The sequence below is a fragment of the Micropterus salmoides genome, unplaced genomic scaffold (genome assembly GCF_014851395.1).
Source record: "Micropterus salmoides isolate LMB-PRFRI ecotype aquatic unplaced genomic scaffold, ASM1485139v1 Ms_hic_scaffold_22, whole genome shotgun sequence".
Lineage (NCBI taxonomy): Eukaryota > Metazoa > Chordata > Actinopteri > Centrarchiformes > Centrarchidae > Micropterus > Micropterus salmoides.
The window spans coordinates 6,992,918-7,012,998 of NW_024041373.1; the positions used below are offsets into that span (position 1 = coordinate 6,992,918).

Below are 20,081 nucleotides of genomic sequence, written 5' to 3' on the forward strand. Positions count from 1 at the left end.
TCATTCTAAAAAAGAGCAAATCTGTGTAGCTCAATAGTTTCCTGTCTTCATATCCAGATACAAATGATTTAATTACATGCTAGTTCCTGCTTTTAGTTATTAAAAGAGAACTGAAGTTGAACCTTGTTAGTTAAGTTACAGCACCACATGTCTGTGTTTGTGCACTCACCCATTCTGTAATTGACGATTGATGATTTGTCATTTAGGGCTTTGGATTTACTTAAAGTTTTTTGTCCATCACGTGCCGCTTCTATTAAACATGACATCTTTGTCTTGTCAGATCTGTTGCTGTTTCACCATAGACTGTATCTAAAAAGTATTTTACACAGATTACCATGAGAGGGCACTTATCTAAAAGCACTGCAAAGCTAACTAGTGGCTCACAAATTGATTATATATTGTAATATCATACTATGTATCTATCTGTAACTTTGTTTCAGTAACCTCACGCATATTTAAAATGCAAACAGAATTACTGTTTGGCTGTCACAATTTCACAAGTCTAAATTAAACTACTTTTTTATTGATGCATTTTCATTTATTTATGCTTTATTGACAACCACCTTAAATGATGAAAGGGGTGGTTTAAGGTGACAGGAGCTGTGGCTTTTTAATGGGAGCACATTGACCAGGTTTTCTGGGGCTGTTTCCAGCTCCTGTTTTGTTAACTGTGTGATAATTGTGTTGCTCACTGATCCGATCACTGACTGAAATTATGTATTTACCTAGATTTTCTACTAACAAAGGAACATCAGGTGAAAGCAAACAGCAACTATGAATAGCAAAATAGCAAAATGCGACTGTCTGTAGCAGACTGTCCTAATCAACCTATCCATGTGTTGATTCATTATACGTCTTATCTAAACATATTTAACCCATTTAATCCAAAGTCCTCTCAGGTATGTATTTATATAAATTATACTCCTTTGGCAGGCTCATTAAGGAATATGTATCCAAATTTGACAAATAAGTGGATGGGCTCATCATGGAATTTTGTAGTGGAGTCGTATTGACTCTGTGGTCTCATGCAGGGTTGTTGTAACATGTAAGGAGGGGTCTCATTTTTAATTAAACTATGAATTTCATCCAACAGAGCTTCTGGTCCATCAAAACCAAAAATGATAGCTGGTGAACTGAGAATGTAAATGCTCCGTATTTGTATAGCGCCTTTCTGGTCTTCTCAACCACTCAAAGCCCTTTTACACTGCATCTGCATTCACCATTCACACACACTGAGCCTAAGTGCTCATACAGAAACATTCACACACATTCATACACTGGCGGAACAGACGCCAGAGGCAATTTGGGGTTCACTATCTTGCCCAAGGACACTTCGACATGCAGCCTGGGGGAACCAGGGTTGAACCACCGACCTTCCCATTAACGGCCAACCCGCTCTACCTAGAGAAGAAATGTTCCGTTTCTCCCACGTGGTTCTAAACCGACTGTCACAGACACAGAATCGCATTTTTTCAACCTGGGAGATAATTGCATTGTTGAAAGTTGCAAGAGCCTCTGAGAGCTGAATTAATAAAGAGAACTCACATGTAGGATAGTCCACTGAAATCTGTATATACCCAAAAGAGAGCCCGACCGATTTACCATTTTGCAGATATTATCGGCCGATATAAGCAATATCTGCATCTGCGTTTATAACAGCCGATATATATGACTATTAAAAAAGAGAAACAGAGAGTCGGATCCTTCCCTCATGTTATGAGTGTTGCAAAGTTTGCCCCCCAGAGGGCGCGCTGCAGCTCCTCTGTTAACAACACTGCAGCACCACAGAAAAAAAAAAAAAACATTAGCTGACCACAGTCCAGCTCCTGGTAGCTCTCACACTCATTGTTCCCTGTGAGTTGGTCTTTTGTCACGTCAACTACATGACTTAAATAATGATCAAAATAGCCCTCATTAATTTTCCTCTTCAGAGACCAGACTTGCTAACCCTCTCGTTTTGTGCTGCCCTCTCCAGGCTCAGCAGTGTGTTTAATGTTACTGTAACCTAGTGTTAGAGGCTACGCTGCTGACAGACTTGCCAACAGCAAATAACACTGCCTGTTGCTAAATTAGCCACAAAGCTAATGCCGTGTTTATCAGTGGAGGAGGCTAACATTTATGAGCGATTCAACTGTAACATAGTGTCTGTAGTTACAGTCAGCGTGTCAGAATTGATTAAACCAGAGGGGACTTGTGAACAAGTATCTAACACACAGTTGCAGGTCCTTTTGTAGACAGTCATGTAGTATTAGATTAATTCAAGGGCAGCGTTTCCTCTGCGTCACTGTATCATAGAGCCAGAAGTGTGTTAGGAAATCGTTTCTGCAGCATTGGATAGAATTACCAGAGCGCAGGTGATAAATTAGATGTAGAAAGTAGTCATCGTGGCAGATTACATCTTAGGTAATAACTACTGCATGACAAAAAACATATATATATAATTATTTGCCTATGTAGGAGAGCCTTGTTTATCATTATTTTGATAACAATGACATGAGAGATGATATATGGTATTATTATTAGTAGTAGTGGTACTATATTGGTGTTTTTTATAGTTTCTGTTTCTCTGGCCCCCACAATACATACACTTGTTAATTTAATGTTCATTTGTACTAGTACTAGTATAAATCAGATATTTTAAAAACGTTTTCTGTAGTTTTATACATTTGACTCTTATTTATCAAAACTTTAATATTTTTTGTTGTACTTTTGTTCAAAATACTATTTCTAACAATAACAAAGTAGTTTATTTTTAAACTGCATTATGTCATGGTATATTGATGAGGTCTCAACATAACAAATGTCAGTGATCATCTTTGTTTATGTTATCCATCCATCCATCACAGTGTTTATGTTATGCGTTTCTTAAAATAAGGGGGGGGGGGGATTGGCCAGTATATTGGCATTCGGATTATTAAAATCCTGAAATATCGAAATTGGTATCGGATGTAAAAAAAAAACGTATCAGTCAGGCTCTAAGCTAGAGTCCCTCTATTGTGACCAACAAACTACATTTTACATGTCAAAGCAATATCGGTTCGAGACACAAGATTGTGTTGTGGTTCAAGACTGTATCTACCAAACATCTTGGTTATATCTAACATTTAAAATATGTTGCAAACTATCTTTTGTGGATCTTTGATGACTTAACCCTGTGCAAAGTGCATGCATGCAATGAGCAGCTGTGGTCATATGACTAAATGCAGTAAACAGGAGTCACTACTCTCAGATTGCAATTGTGGGATCTGTAATAGATACTTTGAAAAACTGCCAAATGGACAACATGGCTTTGTTTGATCAGGATGTTGAAACTGTAAATGATGAATACCTTCCCCTACCTTTACCATTTCCGTTCATTTGAGAAACCCTCCTCTCCTCTCATTTACATTTTACAATCACACTTCTTTTTTGTCTGCTCTTGGCACTAATGAAGCTCTGAAGTTTGCGGACTCCGCAGCAGTGATTGACTCACCACCCGCTTTTTGCTCTCTATAACCGGCTCAAGGACACTTCCAATTAGCATCTGGTACACTAGCTTCAGTCCCTAGGCCTATCAGGTTGGAGAGAAGCCATTTGATGGGGTGTCTCAGGTTGCCAGTACATCACACTGACTGGGTGGAGAAAGAGGCTCAGTGCATTTAAATTTTCTCCCTCCATTCTCCTTTCTCACACTGTCTCTCTTTTTGTAACTCATCTCTCCACTCATCCTATGAGCTGACAAAGCCTTTAAACAAAGTTAGATCAGTTCCCCCATTCAAACAAAATTCATGAATATTAAAACGAGGACGAGCGAAGCTATGTATACAGTGCATTTTGGAAAACAATCACGCGCTGATAGTTTTCAACGTGACCATCATTTATATTCAGATTTGTTATTCACATTGCACACTCGTGTCCTCTAACTCAACTGATAAGGAGCTGCTCAGTATCCACTAGTATAACCTCACCATAATGCTCTTATCCCAAACAACCTTGATGATTCAATAGCACTTTTTGAACCTGTCTTTCCATTCTTGTATTATTGTCTTTTAGTGAAGCATAAGACAAAGCAGCCAGGTCTTGAAGGAAAACGTCTACGGAGACACCCTTGGAGTGACATTGATGGTGTCTTTGAGAGAGGAGTGGCAGCTCTTCCTGAACATCTTTTCTTTGAGTTACAGGAATAGAATATAATCAAGTCTGACATTTTTTCAGTGAGACATACTGTACATTATGTATAAGCAAAAAGTTCAGAAAAGTCAAATAAATAACTTGATGTACTCTGTCGCCCTGTATCAGGTCGGGGTCGTGCTGCACTACTCGTCTCTGTCGACCATGCTGTGGCTCGGAGTGACGGCCAGGAACATTTATAAACAGGTGACCAAGAAGCCTCCGCAGAGCCAAGATGGTGACCCGCCTCCAACCCCTAAACAGCCCCTGTTGAGGTAAGCACAAATGTCCTCACAACCCTCCTCAAACTTGACTCCCTCTAGACGGAAAAGTACACCAAAAGCTGTGCATATGTGCTTTTGTGCCTGTGTGTGACCAGTATTTTTTTTATCTTTCTTGCACCTTTGTGTGTGTGTGTGTTTTCAGAGGCCAAGGACTGGTTCAATGCACAATTATTTGCCTTCTTATTTCATTTTTTTGTCAGTACATGGCCTGACTGAGACTGTGATATGTATGCAAGTAGAAGTATTGTACAATCACAGGCTATTCCTGTCCCAGCCTGTATTTATAATTTTAAGCAGTGGTGGAAAAAGTATAACAATAACTTTAGTAAAACATATGTAAAATAGAAAATGGGGAAAATGTTGCTCTCGGGAGGAGGCAGCAAGAAGGAGCACATGTTGACACAATGGCATCCTGGCTCTGGCTAAATCTACATCTGTCTGCTGCAGATGCACCATCCACAACCTGGAGTAGGAACTAGCATATATGGATGTATTAGCATAATATTATAACATTAAATAAAAAAGTTAATGTTAGTATAATATTAGTCTATTTATAGGTTACACTTTAATTGGATCTCCCTACAGATAGTTTGAGTTTTCAACACCTTATTAGAGTATTCATTATAATTTCAGATTATAGTATTCTATGTAGCTTACCGCTAGTATGATATTAATTCCAGTTGTACAAAACAGCAGTTTCATTTTTGTGGGCTGTTTCCTTCATTAAATCCTTGTGCAAGAAAAACGTTCTACATGGTGGTCAGTCTCTAATTTGTTAATGCTAATTACTAACTCATCAATAATCATAACCATTAATGCATAACGAGTGCATTTCAAAAGTTTGCTGTAGCACGTCAAACGTTTTTTTAATGACCCACCCTATCCAGGCTGTGATTGGTCAGTTCACGAAAAGTGACACTGATGAGCAACTTGTGCACATGCTTGTTATAAAACGCACCCGATCTTCTCCCTCCTATGTCTCCGCCGACAGCAGGCTGGTGAGAATGGGAACAGGTGAGCGTCACATAATGCCCCCTGGGTAATGCAATTTCCTTAGGGCCATAAGTCACCCATAGAACCGGATTTGGAGAGGGCAGAAAAGAGAACCAGCAGCTTGTGAGAAGTGCCGGTGCACAAGAAAAAGTCCCGGTATGCCAAAGACTAAAATGTATTGCCGGTACTGCATACTTAACTACAAGCAAAGGTTCTACATTTATAATTCTGTATAAAAATGGCCCCTGCAACTAATATAATGAATTACATTAAATTACGAGAAAAAAAAAGTTGGTAATAGTTGAGTTAGTTTTAAGTATTTTCTATGCCGTTTGATTAATAAGGTAGGAAAGAAGGAAAAAAGTTCTGCTACACAGATTTGCATCATTATCTTTGGACTTTTTTGTAAAATATTGAAGAGTATTACCTCCTTGGTCCCTCAAACGGTATTCAAATGAAACCATCTGAAAAGTTACAGGAGAAATCACTCTTTGGAACTGCCAACGACTCATGGAGATCGGAAATGTAACAAGTGGCTCCAACTACATATTGCTTTTTTGAATGGGGTCACAAGACAAAACGATTGCAGACAATGAACAAACACTGAATGGGAACAGTCAAGTGACGTAGAAGTACCTCAAAATACAGTACAAAGTATTCATAGTTTTCAGTCACCTGACATGCCAACACCTCGACTCCCCCGCAGAGACACCGCAAAAGCAGTCACATTTTATTTGGATCACCTTTCAACTTAAGAAAAGAAAGACATTAACACAAACTGAAAGTGTTGGGCATATCCGATCCATACAACGTTACAGCTGCCGCATTTCTACCGTAAAAAAACGCCAGGTCCCTGCCGCCGCTCGGACTGCGGTATGTTTACATTTACCTTCTGGGGAATCCCTCACCTAACACGGCCCAGACTTGTCTCCTCCTCGATTAGTAAATCTGAAAGCACAACAACCATCCAGCATTTTGGCAATGCAAAAAGTAACAAACTCAAAGTAACAGTGTATCACTTGCATATTGGTTGGCAGGCAGCAGAAAATAACGTCTTTTTTGCCCTCCAAGGGAGCGTTTTCCTTGGAATGTGACATCACGTGAAAACTATGATTAGATGAATAGTACTAGTTTTAAGTTATATTGTACACATTTGCCATGGAATGAATATAAAACTCCTTTTTTTGTAATTACAAATCTTAAAATGAATGTGGATTGTGTACTTAGTTGTGTGTGCTGGATTACAGATCACCGTGCAGAGGTATGTGTACTCGACTATGATTTGCGCGCATGCATATTTGTGTCTCTGTTGATTAATGCTACTTTATCTATTTTTTCAGGTGTTTGCTGGCTCATGTTTCCATTATAGGGTAACAATAGCTTCACACAGATGAGTTATTGCATTGTTTATCTGCAGAGACATCCACAGCTAGTCTGCATTCTTTCAAGCCTCTGGCTTTGTTCATTCTGTACTGACATAGCTGTCAGGTCTTCCTATTTGCAGTATACCGTGTGGCTCTCCTTGTGGATTTCTCCCACATTTGATCATGTCAAGAAATCACATTTTTAATCAGAGTCACTGTCCGCCATGAAGGAAGAAGTTGAATTTTCACATTAAGTGACTGTTCAAAACCTAGAGTAATAAATGCTAGAGAATAGAGTAGTGCAGTGACTTCCTTTTAATCAGTTAAATTCCTGAATTTAGGCCTTTTTAGCATTAGAGGCAGGGGTGGACTGGTAATCTGGCATACCGGGCAAATGCACGGTGGGCCAACGAACCTTTGGGGCCGGTGGAACATAAATTATTTATTTAACTGTTTAAAAAAATGGGCCAGCGACCGTGCCATAAAGCACAGACAGCGGGTAATTTTCTATACTGACACTGGGCTGGTCCAATCCCATCTCTTACTGGCCCCCACCCCCTCTGCCCTCTGTTTCTTGCATTGCGAGTCAAAAAAATCATCAGACGGAGGCCGCCAAATGCATGAAAATAACCGATATGTTTGCTACTGTGGCTGCAGTAGCTTCAACATTAGCTGCAGTAACCGACGTAGTGCGAGCACAGGCACTTGAAGGAGTAAAGGAGGGCCGTGGCCACTGCCAGGCAGAGGAGGAGGCGTGAGACAGCAGAGCAGAATGACAAAGTGACAGGGTCGAGGGAGAGAGAGAGCAGGAGGAGAGTGGAGGTGAAGCAGGAAGCATGGAGTAGCTCAGCCTGTAGGGAGGGAGGTTCATAGGTGTCATCTGCACTGGGGAAACTGGGGACATGTGGGTACCCACCATTTTTTGAAATGGCAGATGTTGTCCCCATCACTTTTTGAAAGCATTTGTTAAAAATGTTCTAAAAAAAAAGCTGGCACCAAGAAATGTTTATAAACACATGAAAATGCTTTGAGAAAGGTATATTTGCACAATAAGACATCCTGCAATGCGAGTATGTAAATATAGAAGAAACATCTGCATTGTCCAAAAAAAGTAACTTAAACTAAGAATAATAATAAGCTACTGATTCTATTTTCTGGATTCTCACTGGCCACCTGCATTTTTGTGTTAAATCTGATCTACATTTTTACCATAAATTGGTGCAGAAACTGTCTCCAGAATGCATGAAATTAAGTGTTTAATGCTCAGAATCTTCTAGGGGACAAACCCCCAGCCCCCCAATCCTATATTTCCTCAATAAATATGTTTTTTCAAAATAGTATTAAAATATATTCTTGTCTTGTTCTCATGACCCCAATCTTGTGCAATGTCACGTCTTGTGGGCTAAGTGTTTCGTCACACCCCTAATCTGAGCCCTTAAGTGTCCACACCACTTTTCAACACAAAGTAATGCCCTTGGGTAGAGTGTGTGCCATGCCGTAGTGACAATGATGATGATTACTTAAATTAAGGTCAATGATAATAACATAATCAAAATGCTATCATAAAGTGAGATTGTTACCTACTGCTGGTGATCACTCAATGTCATACAGCACTGCATAAGCCATTTGACATTGTTTTTTTAGCTAGCAAAATTTCCTAATGCAGTCTTAACTTTGGCTAACTGTCCTAATGGCTGAGGTGAGGTTATTTTGTCAGCATCGCGTTGGCTAATCCCACGCTGCTGTGAAAATGACGTGTAGGCTATACTTCAGGATGAGTTGTGTACTTCATGGCCACCTCTGATCACCATGGAGTCAGTAAATGAGTGTGAATGAGTACACTGATCCACTTGCACCGGTAGGCTACACTTATCCACGGCACTTACTGCTCAGCTGGTTTGGGGGAATATTACAGTAGGTACACATTTTATATGGAAGGATGGTGTATTGGTGAGCCGAAATGCACAATGCAACTCCAAAACTGTCTGCTTCTTTCTGAGATCGCAGTTTCCAGAAATTAGACAATATTTTTCCGGGGAGTGAAATAATAGACATGGTAGTTTGTCAGACTAAGCAACAGCAACTACAGGGGACGTGGCTTAGCGAAGGGTCAATTGTATTAATTTTAGGAAAATATAAATTATGGTTTGATTTATGACTATTGGTGTGCCACTGATCTGGTCTTGTAGTTTTAAAATATTTTTGAAAAATCCCAATTCTGCAGTTTTCCCATAGGTATAGATAGACCTCTTCTAGCAGGCATTTGTTAGCTAGAGCTCAACTGGTGGGACTGGCTGCTGAAAAGGGCGTGTAGTAAATGTTTTGGCTCAGTTATTCAGTTTGAGGCTTCCAACTACCCTGGAAGGTATAAAGAATGGAGGGCAAATGAAAGTCAGGAGGAGGAGGAGGAGGAGGAGGAGGAGGAAGGAAGGACGAAAAAGCAAATGACTTAAAAGAACCTGTTACTATGGAATCACCTCAGTGCTATAACTAATTACCCCAATCACCCAGGAGGCTGCTGAACCAGGAGCTTTATCATATATCTAAATGTATTTAGCCTTTTCACCCATTTAATTTCTATTCACTTAGATGCACACATCAGATTGAATTTTTCCCCCCGCTCATTCTCCATTTCATTCCTTTTCTGCTTACTCACGACATTTGGCATGTTTAAGAGGATCAGCTTTTGGACACATACTGTGCTCTTCCTCTGCGGTGCGAAGGTGCTGTGTGAGCTCTTCTGCACATTGCAGCTGTGCTGCAGAACTGAACTCCAGAAGCTTCAACAAGAAATCCTTTTAAGGGAAGGTTTGAGAGCAGGGATACGGAGGCAAACAGACCATAACAAATGCTTGTTTGTCATTTTCTAAAAGCTGTTATATATAATATCATGTGCCGTTTAAGTTGCCTAAATTTTCTTGAACTTTAAGACATATTTTGAAGAAGACATAGCGGATGACCCCACACAAGAAAATTGTTTAAACGTGCCGTTGCACTGGATATGAACCCTACTGGAATTTCTTATTCGCTTGCTTTTAGACTTGCTCTCTATGGGGCTTTTTAGAGTTTTATTATGACACATATAGCCCTCACATGGACATTAATCACCCATACCACCTGAAACTAATATCTATAAAAATCTATGAAGGAGCAGTATCATATGTCTGACATCATTAAAACGGAAATCCGTTCAATAATGTATTCCTGAACAGTCTCAGAAAGTCCTTGAGGATAAGGACCCCACCAGATAAGGATCCCCTCAACCTATAAGCAGCACTTTCCTTGCAAAGCAAATCCTCAGACACAGGTTGCAGGGTTTTGATATGGAACATTCTCGAGGCTCTCCCATCATGCACCGCTTGTGAATGAGATAATTTGTCTGGGGAAAGGCGAAGGGATCGTGTGGCGCGGCAGTCGAGTTGATCCACAGTGATTGACTGTAATGCTCCCTGTCAGACAGGCTCATGCAATGAGACTTAGCAGCTGGAGACAAATCAATTTCTCCTCCTAGCATCCCCCCTCCTTACAGCCAACCTATCCCTCCCCATCCAACTCTTTGCTTGTCCCTCCACTCTTGACAGCATCTGATGTCATACCCAGCAGACCATCACACTGACCTTTGTCAGAAATCTGCTACACTGTGTTGGCCCACACACCTTAAGCACCTCTGTTCATGCTATTAACTGACAGTCATCTAGTGTGATGGGTGCAGATCATTCCTCTAAACGTAACGCTTCACTTTGTGAGGATATTTTCCCTTCTGGTACAGAATATAAAACATCTGTTGAATGTCACCACCAACATTTCTCCCCAGCTGCCAGTGATGATAATTGCAAACAGGCAAATTCACTTCTTAAAAAGCGCAGTCTGAGACACAGAATACAAAAGTATTTCATAGATCTGCTTTTCTCTGCTTGTGGATGTTTTGGAAGAGCTATTTTTAGACAAAGCTTTTGAAAGGGAAATAGCTAGTCTTATGATGGGCAAAATGACCCATCACCGCTGAAAGGAAGAACATGAAATGAATATACTAGACTGTTAGATCTTGCAGTTGGAAAGCAATAGTTCGTCATTTTCAGAAATACGTGGGGCAACTGTGGCTGAGAGGTAGAGCGGGTCCTACGTTCTGAATGTGGAAGCGTTGTTGGGCAAGATACTGAACCCCAAATTGTGTGAGTGTGTGTGAATGTTTAGTTTCTTTCAATGATGAGCAGTTGGCAGTATATGAATGTGTGTGAATGGGTTGAATGTGACATGTACTGTAAACAGGGTTGGGAGGGTTACTTAAAATATAAAATAATACTGTACAATTTCTAATTACTTGTTTAAAAAAATGTAATCCGTAACATAATCCAAGTACCAGAAAATAAAAGTAATGCAACGTGATTACTTTTAGTTACTTTTGGATTACTTCAATACCAAAAACGCAAATAAAGAAGTAGCAAAGATGCCTGGTCTGCTCAGTGGATTTTTAGAGAAACATACAATTAGGCTATAAAATATCGCATTCCCATGAAATCAAAATCGATGTTTAGGCCTAAATGTTTTTAGATGATGATTGTACTGGGCCTATACATCATGGCTGGATCTGGCCCATCAATGACAAAAAACATTGTTTTGTTGGTATGTTTGATGATATTTTATAGTGTGTCATTTCCTGGAAAACGATTTCAAAATGTTGATGAATCATCCTGAACTGGGGGGGCTGTATTACTTTAGTGTCCAATGAATAGCTTTCTTTGTTTTTATGACGCTGCTGAACAATAGTGTTTCTGCGACCGGTCACCACTGATTACTGTACAAAAGCACACCTTTATTCACAGATTTTGCTGAAACTGGATCATATTTGATGGAAAACATTATCTGGCTTTCTCTCTGATGTTCCCCGGCTGCTCTGCCTCTACTCTGTGATTCATGGAGTTCCCTTTTAAGCTTTACTTGTTCCTGTAGCAAGTCTGCTGCTGCTAACTAGCTGCCATTATCTAATAAGCTCAGCTAGCCTGCAGCTACTGGCCAACTTAGCTTACTCTGCCCATACTGGGAACTCGGAGCACCGGAGTGTGTGTGTGGGACCCGGCGGGGAATGATTGCGGGTAGTGTCGCCGGGCGAGTGGGCACCGGAACTTCGCCCAGCAGCTTCCCGTAAACACGGCATGAACAGGACCGAACACAGTCTCATTAACGTTAACATTTGTTAACTCAGCCCAGGGGTGACAAGAGCCAAACCGGCAAGAAAACCACCTTCGTACTGTATTCCCAGTGGTCATGGCCTCCGTTGGTCTCTGAGTTTGTGCTCGGGTCCGTCTGCCGTGTTCACTTATTCACCCACTGGGAGGTGGAATCAGTCGGCACAGAGTATGCATAATGGGGTGGGGGTGTGACCACATTCAACTACTGGCTACACGCACATCTGTGTGACAAATCCCTCATTAGCTGTGTGTTTTTACAGGAAATACGTCAATAGAAAATATCAGTTTCTGTACTATTCAGTAATCTGTTACTCCCCAACCCTGACTGTAAAGTGCTTTGCGTGGTTAGCAGACTACAAAATACTGATAGAGTCAGATGAGAAAGTTGACATCAATATTGTTTATATATGTTTATTATAAGGCAGGTAATGTCTGTTTATTATAAGGCAGGTAATGTCTGTTTATTATAAGGCAGGTAATGTCTGTTTATTATAAGGCACAGCTAGCAGCCGGTTAGCTTAGCTTAGCTCAATGACTGGAAATGGGAAAAGAGCTAGCATGACTCTGTCCACTGCCTGGCCAACCAGATTATTTATGATATAATGTGTTAATTAGAAATGCTTTTTAGGCACATTTTGTTTCCTTCGTATGGGCTAGCTCTTCCCCCAGATTTCCCGTCTGAATGCTAAGCTTAGCTTACAGCAGTGGGATTGATCTTTTCATTTAGCTGTTGGCAAGTAAGCAAATAAGTATTTCCTAAAATGGTTAACTATTGCCTTAAAATTAACTCACATCCGTTAAGGATTTCTGTTTAAAGTGAGTACATATATTAGCGTTGCATAGTCCAGCTTTACCCATAAGCCTTTGCCCTGTGCTGGAGCTATATGACCATCAGTTGTCCCCAGCTGTGCTATGTATATCCTGGACCAGGTCCAGAGAGAGGACAGTTCATAGTCACAAAATAGAGGACAGTGCATAAGCAAATGAACAGGGATGGGAGGGGAGCCACTGTGTAGCTGCTGGCTAAAAGGCACTTCAGGGTCTATTTATATCGAATGATCGCTGTTCCTAAACTCACTCAAAAGCACAACTCTGCATACACAGCCATTTTGTTGGCATTTGAAGGCCTTCTTTAATAGAATGACCACCTAAAGAACTATGTATGTGTGTCAAAGTGTGTAAGACTTTGTGTGTTTACACAAGATTGAGTGCATTGGCAAGAATGTTAATGTGCAGTGCATCTGCATTAAAACAGGGCAGCATGTGGACAGTAAATTAATCACACATGCTATACATTTTTTGAATGTGTGCTACATGTGTTGTCTGCAGGAAAAAAAACTAAACAGGAATTCCTAGAGGGGATAAAGGGAATGAGGGTTATAAAGCGAAGGGTGCTTTAACATCCACTAGTTCTTCTCATTTATGCTTATCTGGCTGACGGGTGTGTAAATGGCTTTCTGTTGTAGGAGAGTCCCCCAGGGGAACCGTTCCTCTCTGAGACAGTGACAGGCCAGTAATGCTGCCCTCCTTCCCCACACATACACACGCACACGCACCCTTCCCCGACCCCCTTTGCCTCCCTTCCAACCACCCGACCACCCGTCACCAACCAGCCCAGACAAACATCTTGATTGTAATCGAATTTTTGGGACGGGTGCTGTGTGATGGAGGACAGATTGGGAGAGAGAGAAGGGAGAAAAGGGTGGATGAAGATGGAGGAGGATGGAGTGGTTGAAGGGACAGAGGTTGAGATTGAACAGGAAGGAAGAGGAAATAGAATAGTGTTATATTGGAAAGTGGATGACAGTGCCGAGCGAGAGGACATGTACAGTGCAGAGAGGGAGCTGCTAGTTATTAGCTTTGTTTCTGCAGGCTCACAATATGTATACTTTGGAGGTGGGGGTGGGGGGGTGGTACAATAGTGTTAATGTTAAGAAAATGGCTGAGAAGGCAGCCACAGCTTCTCAGATTCTCCTCAAAAAGGTCTGCCATTGTTATTGTCATTTGTTCAGAGTCTCCTGCTGACCTCACCTCACATTCTGATTCACTGCCCTTACTCTTCATGTGATTAATTGCATCTTGCAGACGTGCATTGTTAATTTCTGAGGATGCTCACAACCAGGGTTCTAAAGGTACGTATAATATGCTGAGCAGCAGTAATGCACACACAAATGTGTTTAAAAGCAAGTGGAAGGGCATTTTAGAGGTCGGTCACTTCTTGTCTTTTCTACAGAACAGATAAGCTTGCAATTTATCAAATGTAACAGAGATATGTGGTAACTAGTGATTATCAAACTAACTTCAGCATAGTGTCTGACATGCAGTGCAGCAGTGGAAGGATAACATTGCCAGTGAATACTTGAAAGTGTTGTTGTTTGGTTAGTTTATCATTCAAGATAACTGCAGTCTGTATGGAATGAGACAATATTCCAAACTACCTTGAAGGTACAGTCTGAAATGAAAGTTTCTACCTGAATAAATTGATTCATGTTGACATCTGTCAGAAACTTCTGATGCTCGGGAAGCCAAAGTGAATTTAAATTCAGTGTCCCCTTCTCCTCAAATCCAGGTTTCTCTTCACGTCTTCTGAGCTGAACAGCAGATGCCGTAGTGGTGACAATTTAATCTCGCTGACATCGATAGGAAACAGATTTGTTTCCATAGTAAAATTTACACTTTGGTTTGTGGCAAAGAAAACAAACTGTTGGTGTGATCACCCATGTAGAGTGTAAACACAAACACATTGACAAACTCAAAAGTTACATGTTGGCTTCTGAAGTCAGGAAAGGATATCTGACAAATATTCATGCCTGTTCATCAGTGTCATTGTTTGTTCTTCGAGTAAACATAAAGAAAACGCAGACTTATTTGGGGTCAGCCAAGAGCTTCACTCACTGCACAAGCTTTAATCTGTCCCTTTGTCTATTTGGATCTTTTGGTAATCATCTTTCTCTTGTGTGTCTAAAACTACCGCTCAGTCATATTTTGACAGTGTTGTTGTAATCCAGATGTGAGATGTAGGATTTGTAAAGGCCCTTTCATGTGAAACATTCTCATACTTTCGTATTCTCCCTCTGTTTGTCCCTCTGTCACCTCACAGATTTTATTTAGTCAGTGGTGGAGTGCCCCTCATCATCTGCGGGGTCACAGCAGCCGTCAATATCGACAACTATGGCAGCAAGGAGCAAGCGCCGTAGTAAGTCCTCGATTTGCTTCTGCTGTCAAGGTTGAATTACACCTTCTGTTGATGTTTTACTCCATTTTATACCCCTCAGCAAAGTGATTTCCTCATTAGGTGTTTTTTTTTTTGCATGCGTGTATACATATAGAGTACAGTATATGTGGAGTTGAAGCTAAAGGTTTCATTGGATACATGTTAAAAGTAACAGAGTTTTCATAAATTCAGTATTTCAGTTCTGCAGATGTGAACATAAATTGTGTGTGTTGCAGCTGCTGGATGGCATGGGAGCCTAGCCTTGGAGCCTTCTTTGGCCCTGTGGCCTTCATCGTCCTGGTGACATGCATCTACTTCCTCTGTACCTTCATCCAGCTGCGGCGACACCCTGAAAAGAAGTATGAGCTCAAGCAGCTGACGGAGGAGCAGCAGAGACTAGCTGCCGTTGACGTGCCGACCCACTGCCACCAGGGAGCCGAGCCTGGGGCCCTGGCAGCCCCACCCAGTGGGAGCCACTGCCCTGCTGGCTGCCCAGGCGTCCCCATCAACCCTGCGCTGTTGGCCAATGAGCACTCCTTCAAGGCTCAGTTACGAACGGCGGCCTTCACCCTTTTCCTGTTCCTGGCCACTTGGACTTTTGGGGCGCTGGCCGTGTCACAGGGCCACTTCTTGGACATGATCTTTAGCTGCCTTTACGGTGCCTTCTCTGTCACCCTTGGCCTCTTCATCCTCATCCATCATTGCGCCAAGCGTGATGATGTCTGGCATTGCTGGTGTTCCTGTTGTCCCGGACGACACGCCAATGCCTGCTCTGGCGCCCATGGTCCAACTCAAGTGCGGCCAAAGGTCAACGTGAATGGAGATACCCCCGGGCATGGCCACAGCCACTGCCATCATGATTCACCATGTCAGGGTAAAGCACTGATGAGCTGCGGTCATAGCAGTTTAGCTCACTGTAAACACGCCGCCCTTCCGTCCTCGCAAAATCACGTGACCTGCCTGGCACCGGTGACGCCATGCTGCGCCGCCCTGCATAGCCAGCAGCTAATGGAAGAGGAGCCTGCGGCTACACACGTGCTATTACATGCTGACCCAGAGGGTTACCGGCCGGGTATCCAGTTGCACCCCTGCCTAAAGAGCAGCACCAGGACTAAAGGCCGTCACTTTAGCCGCCGGGCTGGGGCCGGTGCTTGCGGAGCAGGGAGTGAGAGGGAGTACGCCTATCACATCCCCTCCAGTGTGGATGGAGGCAGCGTGCACAGCTCACACACTGACAGCCCCCACAGCACACATGAGCGTCACGCCCACATCTGTCCACATCTGGCCCACGAAGGCCACCATGATGGGCATCACACATGCCACGCCGCTACACCCACCACGCACGAGGCCCTGGCATGCCATAATCCCTGCCACAGGCATATCTGCTGTGCTAAGGCAGACCTTTTCCCTTCTCTGTGCCCAGCAGAGACAGGCGACACGGGCGTCTTCCTGTGTGGCTGCGGCAAAGTGGCCGAGCAGGACCCGACGGCAACACCTCATCATCTGGAGATGCACGCCCCACGCAGACAATCCTACCCCCAGAACCCGCCCAATCAGAATGGGATTCTGAAGGGGGGGCTGCATGAAGGACTCCTGTACACCTCGGACAGCACAGGGAATATACGCACTGGACCCTGGAAGAATGAAACTACTGTGTAGTGTGGGATGGAAAAACAGGGGACTGCCTCGTCCCACCAAAAATAAACCCTCGCCTCCCTTTCTAGAATAAAAATAATTAATTGAACTACATTTTAAACATCACAATCAGCGTGGGATATTTTTATTTTAATGTCCTCATGTTTTTATGTGTGCTGTTTTACTGTACAGTAATCTGATATCATGTAAATGCTCCCTGAAGAGCATCCATACACAGAACAGAATCTCTTCCACCAAGAAGAATTTGTGAAATGTGTGTCACATCACCATCAGATGTAATTGAAGGTATTTCCACTGTTCCATATTACTACAGATCTCTCTCTCTATATATAGATATATATACAAGAAAATGAATGGTTGTATGTATGAATATGTGTGTTAGTGCTCAAAGGCAACACGCTGCAAGATTTTTTTACACTTTAAATCTGAATCCATCAGATAGTCTATGATGACAGCGAACCTCCAGTACTTTAAAGAACTCTTGGCATCCATGTTTTAGATGACTAAACCAGCAATTTTAGACTTCATGGGTATTTTTGCCATTCAGTCAAGCAACTGTGAATATCTACTAGAGATTTTCTAAATAATATACAATGATACTGTCGCTTGCCAGAGATGTGTGGATGCCAGTTAACTTGTGAAGATTCAAAACAACAGAAAAAGAAAAGTGAAATTAAGCATCCTCGTCCAGGTTGGTATTGATTGTGCTGTCTGTATCATGTCTTCACTGATGTGTTTCTTTTTTCTGGAGAGAAGTAAATAACGGCAGCATCAACAGCAACAATGTGGCCATTGTGAATGGAGAGTTGGTGTCACAGAGTGATTGGATCCAGAGCAATTTTTCGTAACACTGTGCCGAATAGAAAGGGGTGTAGGACTAGGGGGACAAAGGGGACTGAGCATGCAGGGCCTTCACGTGAGGAGGGCCCAAAAAGATACTCGAATCAATAGCCTTGGGGAGGGGCCCACAGAGATGTAAAGGGTCCAGAGTTTGTGCTATGCCCCTGCACATAGAGCCAGGTCCTGACAGCGAGTTCAATTGCCAAACTAGTGTGCAGGTTTTTTACTCTCTTCAGCTCAGCTCACACATGCTATCAGCCATCAGCATATGATCCTTTGTCAAATCAAATAATTTAGGGAAAAAGAATGTGAATGTGATTAAAGAAGAAAGAAGAAGAAACAACAAGCTGCTTTGGGAAACCCAGCTGTGCCCAATGTCCTATTATTTTCCCTCTAAATAAAAACTACTAAAACATTTTAGCCAACTTCACCCACTATTAGCTAAAGCGCCAAAATGACAGATGACAGGAATTAGTTCATATTTTCACTTATTTCTAAGACCCAGCGCATGCCTATCCTGTTGAGTATAGCTAAGTGCAATTTCTTTTAACAGTGTAAATGAACGCCCATCCATAAAGACAGTATTTGCCTCGATTCAATATGACTGCTGCAGCTTTTATGTATCATTTTTGTCACACTCTTGGATTAAGCCTAGTTACCAGCAAATACTTTATTATTTCCCACTAGTGATCTCATTATAACAAGACTTTAGTTTTATCCTAGAATCCAGTACAGTTGGTTCTGCTTTGGGAGATAACGTGTGTCAGGATAGGCCAAGGTTGAAGTATGGATTGTTTTCTTTTTTTTTGTTACGATGAAGGTCACATTCTCTTTGAAGAATTGCCACCCAAAATGGAAGGCAAAAGAGGCTCTGTATTGATTTAGAAGCACTTGTTTCCTCCTCTAGACAAAACCAGTCATACATTTCGTCAGAAAAGCCAAACTTAAAAAAAGGTACACCCAAGCAGCGCATATAATCTCACAACAAATCCTGCGAAACCACCTCAGCATGCATACCATCTCTTTATCCATCTTGTGCACTCTTGTATGTGTATATAGAATCAGTTTCTGATAAATTATTTTATATGAGATTTAAGATATTTAAGAATAAAACAAGTCTATATGTAAAGAAAGTTGTATGGAAAAAAACTGACCTCTCAATGTTAATACTCAGTATCTGAGTTTAGAAATTTCATTTTTGTTTTCAAATGCCTTTTTCTGTTGCAACTTTAGTTGACTTCATAAAGTATGCAGACTCGCCATGTGTTGTGAGACTTATCCTGTCATATCAAAAATAGAAATGCACTACCCATAGTAACATTTGGCCTGCCAGAATACAATGTGTCACTTACAGTGTGTTTATTATAGAAATGTTTGTTCAGACAGAAAAATTTGAATTAAAAAGTGACATCTGCAGAAAATAAAAGAGAAATATTAATGTGATACTCCCTTTATTTGGGAAGGCCCTGGTAGACATCCATGATCATGCATGATCCTGATAGCTTTGCACAGGCCCACTGGATTTACTCACAGGGCCTGGGACAAAATGGCATATAATGGGCCCACTTTATGAGTTATAATACAGTGGCCTACAACTGATCACATAATACAGGCTCCTTTGAGCCATCTAAGATGCTGGCAGTCAGTGGCCCTGGCTTTACAGTTATTGGAAAGGGATTTGTAACAGTATCACAACAAAACATTTGAAATCAGCCTCTCCTGCTAAACCCACCTTAAACTGAGATAACATTGATCTAGGTTAATTGCTGTACAACATGTGTATTTGCTGGTGGTGTGTCTTAGGAGCAGCCTGAGCTTTTCAGTGTCTGTGAGACGATGTGTTTGGTATGACAGGCCACCGTAGGCCAACTTCTCTGTTGTCATCAGTAGCAGATGTACTGCCTTCAACGAGCTTGCTGACTTAGTTTTGGCTCACCAGACGGCTGCTGGAATATTCACCTGTGGTACTGTGACAAAACCTAAAGCCAGTTTTCACTTTTTTCTACATTGACACAGATTCCAATAAATGTATTTTTTCACCATGCAATGGATGAGAGCATCTTTGGCTTGTGTTTGTGTGTCCGCCACGTGTGTGCATGAGCAGAGAGTGCATTTAACTCATATGACGATGAATGCAAGTGAAAGAAAAAGCCTGTTTTTTTTCTTCTGAGTTCTCGCCATAATGTGTTTATTTCTTCTGACAGCGTGATGGCGATTGAGATGCCTTACGGAGGCACCACAGGGGAGGAATTGAAATGATAGCGGGCTTGACTGCAGCTGTGTGTGTGTGTGTGTGTGTGTGCGGGCGCGCGCACGTGCGTGCGTGCATGTGTGTGTGTGTGCATGTGAGAGTGCGTGTGCGTGTGCGTGTGCCCAGACCTTGTACACATAC

At 41.9% G+C, this 20,081-nt stretch overlaps 1 protein-coding gene across 1 annotated transcript in view; it reads left to right on the forward strand.

Moving 5' to 3' along the window:
• The window catches only part of LOC119917305 (adhesion G protein-coupled receptor A3), a 170,752-nt gene extending 151,002 nt beyond the window's left edge, over positions 1-19,750 (forward strand). The window contains 3 exon segments of the mRNA XM_038737568.1: positions 4,279-4,424; positions 15,080-15,175; positions 15,430-19,750. Coding sequence (XP_038593496.1) covers positions 4,279-4,424; positions 15,080-15,175; positions 15,430-16,852 — 1,665 coding nt within the window. The 3' untranslated portion in view covers positions 16,853-19,750.
• Positions 19,751-20,081: the final 331 nt, after the last annotated feature.